Source organism: Alosa alosa, chromosome 15, assembly GCF_017589495.1.
Source record: "Alosa alosa isolate M-15738 ecotype Scorff River chromosome 15, AALO_Geno_1.1, whole genome shotgun sequence".
NCBI classification, from domain to species: domain Eukaryota; kingdom Metazoa; phylum Chordata; class Actinopteri; order Clupeiformes; family Clupeidae; genus Alosa; species Alosa alosa.
The window spans coordinates 23,440,717-23,454,690 of NC_063203.1; the positions used below are offsets into that span (position 1 = coordinate 23,440,717).

General features: G+C 44.1%; 2 protein-coding genes across 2 annotated transcripts; both read left to right on the forward strand.

Moving 5' to 3' along the window:
* The first annotated feature begins 237 nt into the window (after positions 1 to 237).
* si:ch211-261a10.5 (potassium channel subfamily K member 13) lies at positions 238 to 3,007 on the forward strand. Its single transcript, XM_048264038.1, is given in 3 exon segments — positions 238 to 622; positions 1,951 to 2,355; positions 2,358 to 3,007. Coding segments are annotated over 3 exon segments (1,440 nt in total).
* Positions 3,008 to 3,953: 946 nt separating this feature from the next.
* Positions 3,954 to 13,731, forward strand: calm3a (calmodulin 3a (phosphorylase kinase, delta)). Its single transcript, XM_048264741.1, has 6 exons — positions 3,954 to 4,124; positions 6,776 to 6,806; positions 8,336 to 8,479; positions 9,836 to 9,942; positions 11,525 to 11,660; positions 11,882 to 13,731. Exons 1-6 carry the CDS (start codon positions 4,122 to 4,124, stop codon positions 11,908 to 11,910), a joined length of 450 nt encoding a protein of 149 aa, XP_048120698.1. The 5' UTR covers positions 3,954 to 4,121; the 3' UTR covers positions 11,911 to 13,731.
* The last annotated feature ends 243 nt before the right edge of the window (positions 13,732 to 13,974 follow it).

Here is a 13,974-nt window from a genome sequence, read left to right on the forward strand (position 1 = left end):
TTGTTGGTAGCTGCCATGTAAAGGCCAGGTTTTGAAGGTGAGGTCTTTTAAAGTCTAACTTTCATATCTCTCCCATTTAACATGTGGATTACAGGTGTTCATTTTGTTGGGTCGGCTCGTTTGGACACTGGGTAGTGAGGTGAAGGGAATCTATGACAGCAGACCCAGAAACAACAGGAAACATCTTACCTGCTGTTTTCAATCATCTCGTCGGAAATAGTATTAGAATCTTCAGTCATGGGTACCGAGGGTCAGTACAGTGTGCATCGTCGTGGAGATGCCCCCTCTGGCCGTGGCGGTGGCAGCTGTGGCGGTTGTGGCTGGGTCAACACGGACCTCGCCCGCATCTGCCTCCTGTGGACGCTCATTGCCCTCTACATGCTGTTTGGCGCGGCCGTCTTCTCGGCACTGGAGCGGCCCGAGGAGCTCAAGGCTCAGAGCCGCTGGGACTCACAGGTAGCTGAGTTTGTCCGCCAGCACCAGGTGAGCCCGGGGGACCTCCGCACACTGCTCAAGCAGTACGAGGAGGCCAACTCTGCTGGAGTGAGGGTAGACCCACGCCGACCCCGATGGGACTTCTCTGGATCCTTCTACTTTGTGGCCACGGTGGTCTCCACTATAGGTACAGAGACTAATTCTATGGATGTGTATCTATGGGTCTGAGCAATTAATAATGGAGAAATGAGGAAAGATAGACAGATAGATAGACAGATGATATGATATATTTATGATATATTTATTTCTACTGTGACCTTTATGTACTACTCCTCCAGCTACTGCATAACTGAAATACATCTCAATATAACATTGTTCATGTTTTCTAGTAGAAACTATAGGGAACTCAATACATGCTGTATATGAAACTTGTCTGAACATAGCAATTGCACTCAGTCATCCAAACAAAGAGGTATTGATTGACCGTGTCGTGGGTATATTTGCACAGTCAGCAGTGCCCTCGCACCTATAAATATTTGCACAGTCAATTACTGTTGCTGGGATTCCTGATGGCCTATCTAATTACTTAAGGATAGCATGGAGTATTGACAGTGGGCCGACAGGAGGACCATAAGACTTTACAGCCACATATCGTTATCTCCTCCTGAATCAACATTTCCATGAGTAGAAAATAGAAGGCGAAGATAGTGAGAATCAATTAACAGGTGGCGGAGACATACAATATGACTGGTGAAGTGAAGTCAGACATTTAATCATATTCGTAGCACTGGGAGTAGGCTATTTAAAGACATTTGGAGGTAAAGGAGCTGTGAATTTCGAACATTACTTTTTTTATAGGATGTTGTCACTCACTGTCAGCAAATGATAATCAGTCTTTCAGACTATAGAGGCCTAATAAATCACTGACAGAATGATAAATGAACCCATGATACAAGTTGGCAGAGAACTAGTCTGGTGTCTGCAGGTCCCATAATTTACTGTGATAACTGTGGTCTGGACATCTTCCAAAGAGATGTAGGATTTCAGCGGCTGCAGTATGCGTTGCCAACAGTGTTATATTAGTTGCACTGACATTGAGTGGTATTACACATTGACAGGGTTTAGATCGTCCACTCCCCATATCTCACTGAGGGGAAGTCGAGGAACTTCCTATCTCCTTATCCTTTCCAAACTTATATCAGATTTTTAAATCAAGGATTTAATTGCCTCAGATAACTGTTTACTGTTGAGTTAACTCAGCTACTGTTGAGTGCTGTCCCTGATTTAAAAACGTTCTATCCGTCACCTGGAGGATTCAGCACCCAATCTAACAGGCAGTACATTGTGTTACATTTTTTTCACACTTATATCAGGAAATATTCTCAACAAATGTACATTTCCAAACTGTTATCTGAGCAAACATCTGCCAAATTCAGGCAAAAGAGTCTGTGTATACCACTGCCTGAGGTGTGTACTGTAACACCTTCCTGTCACCTCTCGTTTGCTTCTGAACAGGCTTCGGCATGACCGCGCCCTGCACCGCCTGCGGGAAGATCTTCCTCATCCCTTACGGGCTGTTCGGCTGCGCTGCCACCATCCTCTTCTTCAATCTCTTCCTGGAGCGAGCCATCACCCTCATCTCCTTCCTCATGGACATCTGTCACAGGAGACGGAGGAGGACGAAGGCCAGCATGAGAAGATCAGGGGAAGGAGGAGAGGAAGAGGAGGAAGAGGAGTGGAAGCCGTCTGTGTACTACGTCACCCTCATCCTGGGTGCCCTGGCTCTGCTGGTGTTCCTCGCCGCCTCGGGTCTATACTCGGCAGTGGAGTGCTGGGGCTACTTCGAGTCCATGTACTTCTGCTTCGTGACGTTTAGCACCATGGGCTTCGGGGACCTGGTGAGCGGGCAGCGGGAGTGGTACACCGCCGCTATTTCTACCAGGTGGGCAACAGCCTGGTGATCCTGCTGGGCGTCTGCTGTACCTACTCGCTCTTCAACATCATGTCCATCATCATCAAGCAGGTGCTCAACTGGATGCTGTCCCAGATGCTGCGTCTGAGGAGGGGCTGTGGCGGTGTGTGCTTGGGGGGGACACGGGGCGACGGAGACGCAGACGTCGACGATGGCGACGATGAGGGGCCCCGAGGGGTCTTCTGCTGCTGCTGCTTCTGCTGCTACCCGGGCGTGAGCCACGACGCCGTCCAGGGCCAGGCCTCGCTGAGGACCCAGCTCCGGCTGACCGCAACACGGCACGGGAGGCGATGGAGCTTCAGCGTGGTCCGGTTTGCAGCTTCTGCCACCCCTGGAGGCAAGTGCTGGTGCAATAGCTCGGTGGTGGAGACGGTGTGTAAGGTAGAGGAGAGGAGGGACGCAGCAGAGAGGAACATAGAGGCCCAAAGGTGCAAGCGACCTGGGGAGGTGGTGACATCAGGAACTGGTCCACTAAACCTCCATACACCTGTGAGCGACAGGTGCTCTCGCACCTTTGCACGGCAAAACAGCTCACCTAAGGGAGTTGGAGCAATCGCCATGCTCAATAATCGACTACAGGAGACCAGAATCAATATGTAAATCCACAGAGGGGGTGGTGGGTGGATGATGGATGCAAGTGGTACATCATTTCTGTATGCGAATAAAATTAATTACCTCTATTGGCATTTTGATTTCATTTTAATTACAAAATAACCGAGGTATGGAAATCTAGTTCATGACAGGGCCTCTTCTCCCCTGGCTTTTTCCTTCAGACAAATGATAAGATTAGATTCAATTAGATTAAACTTTATTGTCATTATGCAGAGTATACCTACAAGTACAAAGACAACTAAATGCAGTTTGCAACCAAGAAAGTGCAATGTGGTATACAATGTAAGTCAGCATAAAGATGCATAAAGGTCCATAAAGATGGCATATTTCTGTGCAGTGCAGGCCTTCTGCAGTGCAGTGTTCATGCTCTATTACAAAAACGACTCATAATGAGAGAAAAGAGAACTGAGAGAACAAACGACTGTAAACCTTATTAGGATGCATTTGAAAGGCCTTGGCCCAAGCAGTCCATCCTGTAGGCCAAGTTCTAATTTTGTCTCTATTAGACAAACTGAGTGCGTTTTGGTAATTTTACGGCTACTGCAATACAAACTATGAACTTTAAATTATTATTAATTTGAAAAAATACTTTACCACGCACATGTAAATTACAATCCTATACACAAGGGTTAGGATAGGGATTTTTGTACAACTTTGTCAAATAGACGTCTCATACTCTGCAGGTGCTTGAGTTGAGTTGTCAGTCTGTGAAGTCCGATATCCCTCCGCGGGTTTGTTAAGTAGATCACTGCTGTCTTATTTTATCTAGGGTTTTATCAATAATAAATTAAACTAATGAAAAGCCTAATCAAACAAATCGAGAATATCATACACATACCATCACACCCAAAAGTGCAGGCAGGATGAATCTTGATTTGGTAAGTAGGAAGCCAATGATGTCATAGCGGATGGATATGAGAATATTCAACTGTCAGTGAAGAGGAGTAATTTCCGGGCGACTTCAGGTCTGGCAAGCTTGTCTACGCTGAGTAACTTGACTGGCCGAATTCCTTCTTTGAATTGTTAATAACGTACTAGGGTAAACAGAACCAGAAAGGAGTCTCGTGTTGGACTAAATTAAGACCAACGTCTTGTATACAAAATGGTAAGTATTCCTTCCGTTTTAACGTCAAAGCACTGACAGTGCAACCTACTAGCAGGAAGACGAGCGAATGAATGGAAAACTAAGCGAATGCTAGTGGAATGACATAGCGGGCTATGCTAACTTGTCTGGATTCACGTTAACGTTAGCTGGTTGGTTAACGTTAGCTAACTCTAGTGTGTGACAATATCTCTTGTCTGTCCGATTGTGATTGATCATAATGCGTTGTCCATCTGAAAAACGGGCTATACGCGATACTGAATATATTAAGATGTCTACGTTAGCTAACGTTAAACGTTAACGTTAGCTACGTTATGTTGGAACTGCCATTGATTCCCAAGCATCACCACTGACTGATGACAGTCATTTGGAGTAATGGCTATGTACAAACACATACATGTTTGTGTATGTGTAGGATTGATAGGTTTAACAAATAATTTAGGCCAACATGACTAGCGTTAATGTTTATAGAATGGGGTTACTCAGCCAAAGTAGACAGGTAGCTAGGTAACGATAGATTACTATGCTAACGTTAGCACCTTAGTAAAGCTGTGGCTAGCGTTGGAGATGAAGGTGTGTCCTTTGGCCCTCGCAGGATTACACACTTGCACATCGCACATAATCCTGACAAGGACAATTTAGGATACATACTAGCTAACACTGTAGGCGGGTAGTTGTGCTAATCGATAACTTAATCATTATCCCCCAGCTAATTTACGAGAAAATAATTTTAGCTCAGTAAATTAATTGCTCGTAGTGCGCAAATGCGACGAGGTGGGCGTGTTAACCACGCCGTGTTGAATGCAGCCTGTCCTGAAAAGTTGAAGCCATATGAGTAACGTTAAAATAAATTAGATTCCGGGTCACTTAGCATATTGCATGTTTTTGATCTTACCACATGTTGTAAGGGGTTGTCAGGTTATGTAACTTTTACTCGCATGAGGGCAATGGCAGTTAACGTTAACAAACTGCAGCTGGGATTGTGATGCTGCGTACTGCACCACAGTGAGCTGCAGCACTGTGTGTGTGTGTGTGTGTGAGAGAGAGAGAATGATCCTAGCCGCCACCCTCCCTTCCCGCATTGAACCAAATCATTGCTGGTGCAGGACCGGGTTGACAGGGGCTCTGCAGTACACCCTGTAAGGCACCACGTACTAAAACAACGTAACGAGGATCGCAACGTTACGTGGGATTTTGTCGGCGGTCGTTCTGCATTCAAGCCTCTTCTGTCAGTCGTATCTGTGTGTTAAACGGACTAGGATGTGTGAAGCATGAGGCTCGTTGAGCGGCACTCGGGTTGTGTGGCATAGCCAGTGTGCGGCTCGACCCCAAACACCTGCCACACGTTCCCTGAAATCTATGGTAAACGTGCTGTTGCTCTTTATGCATAGAAGTGCAGTCATTTGATGATTCATGATCACACATTGCTATAAGCTATGCATCGCTTGCATAAAACAAGAATTGTATAGGCTACACTAGGGTGACTGGTAAGATTATGTCTGCGAGTTCATCTGTAATGCTTACAGCGCAGCAGTTGGGACTTTGTAATTCCTGCTTTATTAACCTAGATGTTCACCTTTTCAGTCATGCACGGGACAAGATGTTCAATTCCTCCTCCTTGTGCTTGTGAAGTGCATGATATGTATACCTGAACAACCTGCTGCTCTCCAACCACAGATCACATTCTACTTTGACTATCAGTGTTTACTGTACCTCACCTCACCTCACCTCCCATGACTGCCACATCATATGATTAGTGTGTCCTGAACAGTCCCAGTGTGACTACCTCCTCATCCCCCAAGTGTGTCTCTCAGCCGAGAGAGACACCGAGACAGAGAGGTGTGCTAAAGGGATTTTAATATGCGGTGTGCTACATTGCTGACCCTGTTAGTGCATTTGCTAATTATATTCTGCGTGCGTATTTAAAGGTGATGTGAAGTATTTATACACGTCCTTCACATTGCATCGCCACCTGCCTTTACTGTCCACTCTAGTCTACACACAGCCACTGGAGAGCCCCCACACACACACACCCACACACACACACACACACACACACACTCTCTCTCTAGCATTAGACAGTGAAAGTGGGGCCTGGTTGTATTTCCATGGTGAGAAGACATGCAGTGTTTCCCATACATTGACTTACTTGTGGCGGCCCACCACAATATCAACATTGACCACCACACAATGCTTTTCCAGGCTGTACTAAATTGTGCTTAAATCTGGTTAGCATCATAACCACGCTGAGCTAATTTGTTAAAAACTGTTAAAAATTCAAGTTAATTTTGCAAACCCACCACCACAAATAGAATTAAATTCTGTGGGAAACAGAATTGAATCCCTGCATGGATTCTGATTTCAATACTCTCATACTCTACACATTTTTATATTTATGGTGGGGCAGCTCACTGTGGTGCATTCCCTTCTCTGTCTGTCTGTTTACCTGTGTCTGTCTGTCTGCCTGTGTCTGTCTGTCTGTCTGCCTGTGTCTGTCTGTCTGCCTGTCTACCTGTGTCTGCCTGCCTGCCTGCCTGCCTGTCTGCCTGCCTTTTATGCCCTCTGTCAGCTGTCTTCATAAGTCATAGGCTAATTAACTGTTATTATACGCTGACGTCTCTCTCCCATCTCTCCCTCTCTCCATCTGTCCACAGGCAGACCAGCTAACCGAGGAGCAGATTGCAGGTGAGTGGCAGCAGCGGCTTTGACTGCTGTGGGAAGTCTGGGCTATGTGATTACCAGTGCGTTGTTTATATAACCAAGTCCACATCCTGGTTGTCATCAATTAAGTGATTAAGGCAAAGCCAACAATGTGGTGTGTGAATCATAGCTTCTTTTTTTTTTTTTTTACGGATGAGGTACTGGGCCTTTTACTATTATCATGTAGCTCAGTAATCAACTTGTTGGCCTACTTCAGATCTTATGAAACTGTTATTTTGATAGTACAACATGTTGTGTAGATGTTGAAACTAGGCCAGCTGCCAATTTGTTAGAATGCACTTATTGCTGATCTGCACCTCACAGAAATTAGGCTGGTGTTGAGCCAGTCACTCACAGTAAAACCACATCACTTTTGAAAAAAGCTTTAAGAAAGGAAAACAACATTTGTCAGACTTGTGGAGGTTAGAGGAAGGATTAAAAGTCTTAAAAACATGTTTTTACACACCCTTACTTTGCTTATCTGAATGCTCAGTGATGAAAAAACAAAGCCAGATATATATATATATATATATTATATATATTTATGTATTCTACACCCCAGTGTCTGTCTGGCAATTTAGCTAAATGAGTTTGAGTCCTCTCCAAAACCACAAAGTTGCTCTCAGCAATCACATTAAGTCACAGACGATAGGCAATGGAATCATTTGGTTACCCTTCCTGCCAGTCATCACTTCTCATATACATAGTGCATGTGGTAATGATCTCATCCCGGATAGCGGCTGACACAGTTTTCTTTTAACAGGATAAATCTTAAGGATGAAGTCATTTTCTTACTCCCATTTATCTTCATCAGTTTGTAGCTATTTGCATTTCTTCATACAGCAGTTGCTCGTATGCAAAGCGACTTGCAGCAGAAGAAAGAATACATTAATCAGCCTGTGTGCTGCCTTGGTGTTAAGCCCATGAGCTTGGTACTGTCTGCACTTTGCTCTATTAGATGTTTATACATATTGTCAAACAACTTCACATCTTCAAATAGCAAACACACACAAAGCTCAAAGAAAACGTTGAACACCTCTAGCCCCTACATTTAGATGAAGGCCATGTTGATGGAGCAGACATTATCAAGTGAGGCACAGTACACACTAGGTGTGGTAATGAGGTGTAAACAGTATTTATAGATGCAAACTCCCTTCTTAGGTGAGGCTCACCTTTTTGATATCAAAATAGGTCACCTACTAGATTTGTGCAGGTCCGAGGAGCACTACCCACGGCCCCATTCTCAACTGTTTGCATCCCTGTGTATTTTATTAGGTTGATAGTATTAGGTTGAAGTATAGTGCGTGTGTTGTAGTGCGTGTGTTGTAGTGCGTGTGTTGTAGTGCGTGTGTTGTAGTGTGTGTGTGTGTGTGTGCCTGTTGTAGTGCGTGTTGTAGTGCGTGTGCATGTGTGTTGTAGTGCATCTGTGTGTTGTAGTGTATGTGTGTTGTAGTGTGTTTGGGTATTGTAGTGTGTGTGTTGTCTCACTAGTGGCTGTGTCCTCCTCTTGGCAGAGTTCAAAGAGGCGTTCTCCCTGTTTGATAAGGACGGCGACGGCACCATCACCACCAAAGAGCTGGGCACGGTCATGCGCTCGCTGGGACAGAACCCCACTGAGGCCGAGCTGCAGGACATGATCAACGAGGTGGATGCCGACGGTGAGCACGGACACACACACACACACATACACACACATACACATATACACACACACACACACACACACACAAAACAAAACACACATATACACACACACCTACTACAAACACACATGTACATTTACACACACAACTTAATAAAAAAAATAATTTCACTGATATAATTTTACATGTTGACTATCTCTCAGTATTGTAAACCAAGGTTAATCAATGACAAATCCATAATTCTCAGTGCTTGTGCTGCTTACTCACCCCCATTGATTTCCAGTAAGTCATTATTCTGGACCGTAGTCCAGATCCATTTTGGTCCCACGTCTTGATGTAATGATGTAGAGGAGGCCTGCGGTCATTAGCTGCCAGAAATGCTCTCTCTCATCACCCTCCCACCAGCCTGCCAAATGCCCCCTTACACACTCCCATACACTCGCGCACACACACACACACACACACACACACACACATACACACACACACTTTGTGTGTGTTCAGTTTTAGTTTGAGACTGCTCTTTCTGTGTTGTGTGTGTGTGTGTGCGCAGGTTCTGTGTCTTTCATATTAATATGAGTATATGCGTGTGCACACTTGCTCTTTCTGGTATGTGTGTGTGTATGTGCATGCATGCTCTTTCTGGTGTGTGTGTGTGCATGCATGCTCTTTCTGGTATGTGTGTGTGTATGTGCATGCATGCTCTTTCTGGTATGTGTGTGTATGTGCACACTTGCTCTTTCTGGTATGTGTGTGTGTATGTGCATGCATGCTCTTTCTGGTATGTGTGTGTGTATGTGCACACTTGCTCTTTCTGGTATGTGTGTGTGTATGTGCACACTTGCTCTTTCTGGTATGTGTGTGTGTATGTGCACACTTGCTCTTTCTGGTATGTGTGTGTGTATGTGCACACTTGCTCTTTCTGGTATGTGTGTGTGTATGTGCACACTTGCTCTTTCTGGTATGTGTGTGTGTATGTGCATGCATGCTCTTTCTGGTATGTGTGTGTGTGTGTGTGCACACTTGCTCTTTCTGGTGTGTGTGTGTATGTGCATGCATGCTCTTTCTGGTGTGTGTGTGTGTATGTGCATGCATGCTCTTTCTGGTGTGTGTGTGTGTATGTGCATGCATGCTCTTTCTGGTGTGTGTGTGTGTGTGTGTGTGATTTGTAGTGAGAGGAGAGCACGTCTCTAGTACAGTATTTGTCTCTCTTTCTTTCCTTAATCTGCCCCACCCTCCCAGATAAGTCCCCTGAAGCCCACCCTGCTCCTCCATTAATGATTTAAAGTAATTATTTATAATAGTAATTATTTATAATAGTAATTATAAATTAATTATTAAAAGACACAAAAACCCTTCTGCTCCCAACAGGAAATGGCACCATCGATTTCCCAGAATTTCTCACTATGATGGCGCGAAAGATGAAGGACACAGACAGTGAGGAGGAGATCCGGGAAGCCTTCCGAGTGTTCGACAAGGTAAGAATAGTCACTGAATATGGTCCAGAAGGGTGCTAACAACAGAGGTCATCATTACTGTGGCCGTGGTGTACCTGTGGTACTGACATCACCTAACAGTCACTGTCTGGGTATGGGAATCAAATCCCTGTTTCGAGTCACTTCAGCCAAAAGCGCCTGCTAAATATCAGCCACCTTTTTACCATTGTATTAATCAACCAACAGGTCATGGGTCATCATTCAGTAGAGGTCATGGGTCTTTGTTCAGTAGAGGTCATGGGTTTTTCTTCAGCAGAGGTCATTGTTCAGCTGAGGTCATAGGTCATTCACGGAACATCCCGATCTGATTGTGTATCCACAATGTAGTGTAGTGTTGCTTCAGATGAAAGCATATTTACTGTCTTGATAGATGTAAATGTTAACAATGGGTTCAGAAAGCGTGATTGGTTAACATGCACTTGCAGCCAGTCAGACATAGAGCGAGTAGGCCTGCTGGATGAAATATAAATAGAATTAGATCAAATTGGTGTCATCCAGAGTTCATAGTGATGAAGCCAATAGGTTACTTTGCATTGCTACATAAATGTAGCAACATCTAAGGAGTGGCCTAGATCGCACAGGTTGGATAGAAGCCAATGATTGTCTCACGCACAGACACACACACAATAACTGATTGCTAGAAAGGGCGTGTCACCGCTAAGACAAAAGACAGTCGGTGGTTATGCCAGGTAAAGACTTTAATAGGGGAGGATAAAGTGAAGGCTGTGGGGTTGAACCTGCTGACTTTGCCTTGCAGTCAGCCATCATCCATTACCAAGCCTGCTTTCTTTCACCGCCTCAGTTTGAACAAACAAGTATAGACGTCTCGGCCAACATAATCAAGTTAGCATTGAGAGGAGTAATAGGTTTGGGCCATGGTGCCGTTGGGCTTATGTTTTTTTTTTTTTTTTTTTCTGTCACTATAGCAACCAGATTGGTGTGTTCACTGGCCTTTACCTAGCCTTATGGAAGGGCGTGTCTAAATAAACTGATGGTTCATTGCTCACAGCACAGAAGCAGTTTCTATGCTGGAGTTCTGTTTCTCCCCCTCTACCGTCTGGAGTTCATTCTCCCTTCTCCCTCCCTCTACGTCTCATTTAATTCTCCCCTCTACCGCCTCATTCTCCCTCTACACGCCTCCCTCTACCGCGTCTCATTCTCCCTCTACACGTCTCATTCTCCCTCTACACGTCTCATTTAATTCTCCCTCTACACGTCTCATTCTCTCTCCATACGGGTGTCTCTGTTTCTCCTTGTCGGTCTGTCTCTCTCCTCCTACTTTATCTCTTTCTCACATCCCTCCCTCCATTTTTCTCTCCATACATCCATACCTTCATCTTTGGTTTTCTATCACTCTCGAACCCCCTTTTCTCTGCCTCGTTACTTTCATTCTACCTGTTCCGTTGTTCTTTTTTTCTTTCCTTCTCTTCCATGTCTCTTTCCCTCCCTCTCTTTCTCTCTCCCTCATTCCATCCTACCTGACACCATACTCTCCTTTCCCTGTCTGCTTCCACATCTTTCTTTCTTTCTCTCTCTCTGATCCCCCTCTGTTCATGCCCTGCAGGACGGTAATGGTTACATCAGTGCTGCGGAGCTGCGCCATGTCATGACCAACCTGGGAGAGAAGCTCACAGACGAGGAAGTAGATGAGATGATTCGCGAGGCCGACATTGACGGAGATGGACAGGTCAACTATGAAGGTACGTGTGTGTGAGCGAATAACAAAAGCCTCAAGTACCTGATGAGGTTTTGCATGGCCTAGATACAGTAAACACTTAAAAACCTGTTGTTTTAAATTGCATGGGTATATACTGGAACTACTACAAATCGATCGGTTGGCAACAAACGACTCATTCCTGGCTAAATTATGTCTCTTTCTCTATGCTAATATGTTTCCATTTTTGTGTGTTCTTCCTTGCAGAGTTTGTGCAGATGATGACTGCAAAGTGAAGCAGGTGTCCCCTCCACATCCCTCGCATAACATGACTGACTAAGATCACTCTTGTCTTAAAAATAATAATAATAATAATAATAAAAAGTAATAACCGTGAAGAAAAAAACCAACATCCATAACAATCCAACCAAAATCGTAAACTCACAAACTATTGAGTGTTAAAATTCAATAACTGGTCTGGTCTGGTCTGGTCAAAACCTCCTGGCCCCTTCAGCCTCTGCGCAAAGGAGTACGGAGGCCTTCTCAAGCATGTGATCCTTCTTCTTTATGAGAGTCTTACAGAGATCCTCACCGTAAAGTATTCAGCTGATTAGCTTCTGAAAGGATGGTTTGATCGGCTTTGAGGGCGCTAGCTTATTCCTTCCTGTCTAGCTGAAAAAAAAAGCTCTCCTATTGGCTACCGTTGTCCCTGTAAAAAGTAATTCCAAATTCCAGTTGACGTAAACAGAATTTGATTGGACCATTAGAGTTTGGTCGCCTGAACTCAGGCAAAAGCTTTGGATTGTCTGTGGCCCCCATCCAGTTGCAGTTGAAAAGCTTGTTACCACCATGGAGATCTGGGCCGTGTACAAAGCTAGATGTGTGTAATATATGAATATAAATCTACATATATTTGAGAAGAAAAAAACAAATGACAACAACCAAAAGAAAATAACAAAAAAAAAAACCATCAACCAAAAAAAAGTTAGTGTCCACCTAAGAAAGTTGACTTGCACGTAGTGAAAGCCAACTACATTACGTTGTTGACGTAGAACTGCAGATGAATTCCGGCCGTCCAGTGGTATTGGTCAGTGCCACTGGGGCTTCCTGCCGTGTGTAAATCAGTCTGTCTGTCCGGTAGACAGTTCTGTGGGCATACCTGCAGCTACCACTAAAGGAATGCATGGTTGTGTGTGGACAGTGTGAGCAAGTTGCAAGACAACAACGTAAATGTACAGTTAAATAATCTACAGGTTAAATGTGGTGCAAATACCAGTATGTTATGCTTATGCTTACTTAACAGATACAAGTTAAAAAATAATACAAGTTGTGCATCATTACATATTAATGTCTGTTGAACCTTGCATTGCCTATTGTTACTGCAGTTTAGTATGACCTGTGATTTTTCTTTTCCCTTTTATTCTATTTTTTATTTAAAGTTGTGTCCACAGTTTTATAAATGTGCCATAAGAATCTCAAGCCTCAAACTCACTTGCAAGATGACTTGTAGTAATTATTATAATATATATTCAAACATACATAAATACATATACATTTAAATTATATATCTACATTTACATACACATATAAATATAAATATATATCTATATTTGCACTCTTGTGTGAACCGTAACATGTTAAGTCACCAACGAGGAACCAAAATTTTGCTGTCGCTGCTACCGCTACAACTCATTTGTCTTTTGCAATTGTGAGGTAATTCACCCCCTCCCAGTCTGCCAGCTGCTTCTGCAGCTCGTCCGCCTCACCGCTTTGCTGTGTGACTGAGCATTTAAATATGAACTGCCTGCTTAGTACGTCTCAAACACAAGGCAAACCTCGAATGGATTTCAGATGTGGAGAACTTGAGGCGAGGGACAGAGTTTATACTCTCGGACGTGGTGTGGTTTGGTTCTCGTGGCGTGACCTTTTGGCAACGTTGGAGTAGAAGAGCGTAATGTGTTTGATCTCTGTGGTCAGGTGTCTCACACTGGCCTTTGTTTCAGGTGTACAAATGGAGGTTGCAGGAATGTGGACTGTTAAAACATGTAGAACTATCTGCAAATAATGTGTGGAATAAAATATTGTTTTGCAATAAAAAGTATATTAATGTTCGGAAACTGACTTGTTCATTGGCCTTTCTATTTGCATTTATTTGCATGCTTGTGTGACTGGTTGGAACCACTCTATTAATATTCTGCGGGAATTCAGGAGGCAACGTTTCAGTCCTTTGTGTAGCCTAGTTAAAGGGACACCAGGCAACGTTTTCGTTTTAATTACTCATCTTCGTAAGTCGATATATGGTTAAATGACTCATTACAGGGCGAATGAAGACTCTCTCGCCCGCCCCTACTGCCTGTAGG

Bases quoted from the DNA above. Each gene is read 5' to 3' on its own strand.
- calm3a (XM_048264741.1), top strand. The intron at 8,480-9,835 runs GTGAGCACGGAC...TGCTCCCAACAG, and splicing joins CAACGAGGTGGATGCCGACG to GAAATGGCACCATCGATTTC. The intron at 9,943-11,524 runs GTAAGAATAGTC...CATGCCCTGCAG, and splicing joins CCTTCCGAGTGTTCGACAAG to GACGGTAATGGTTACATCAG.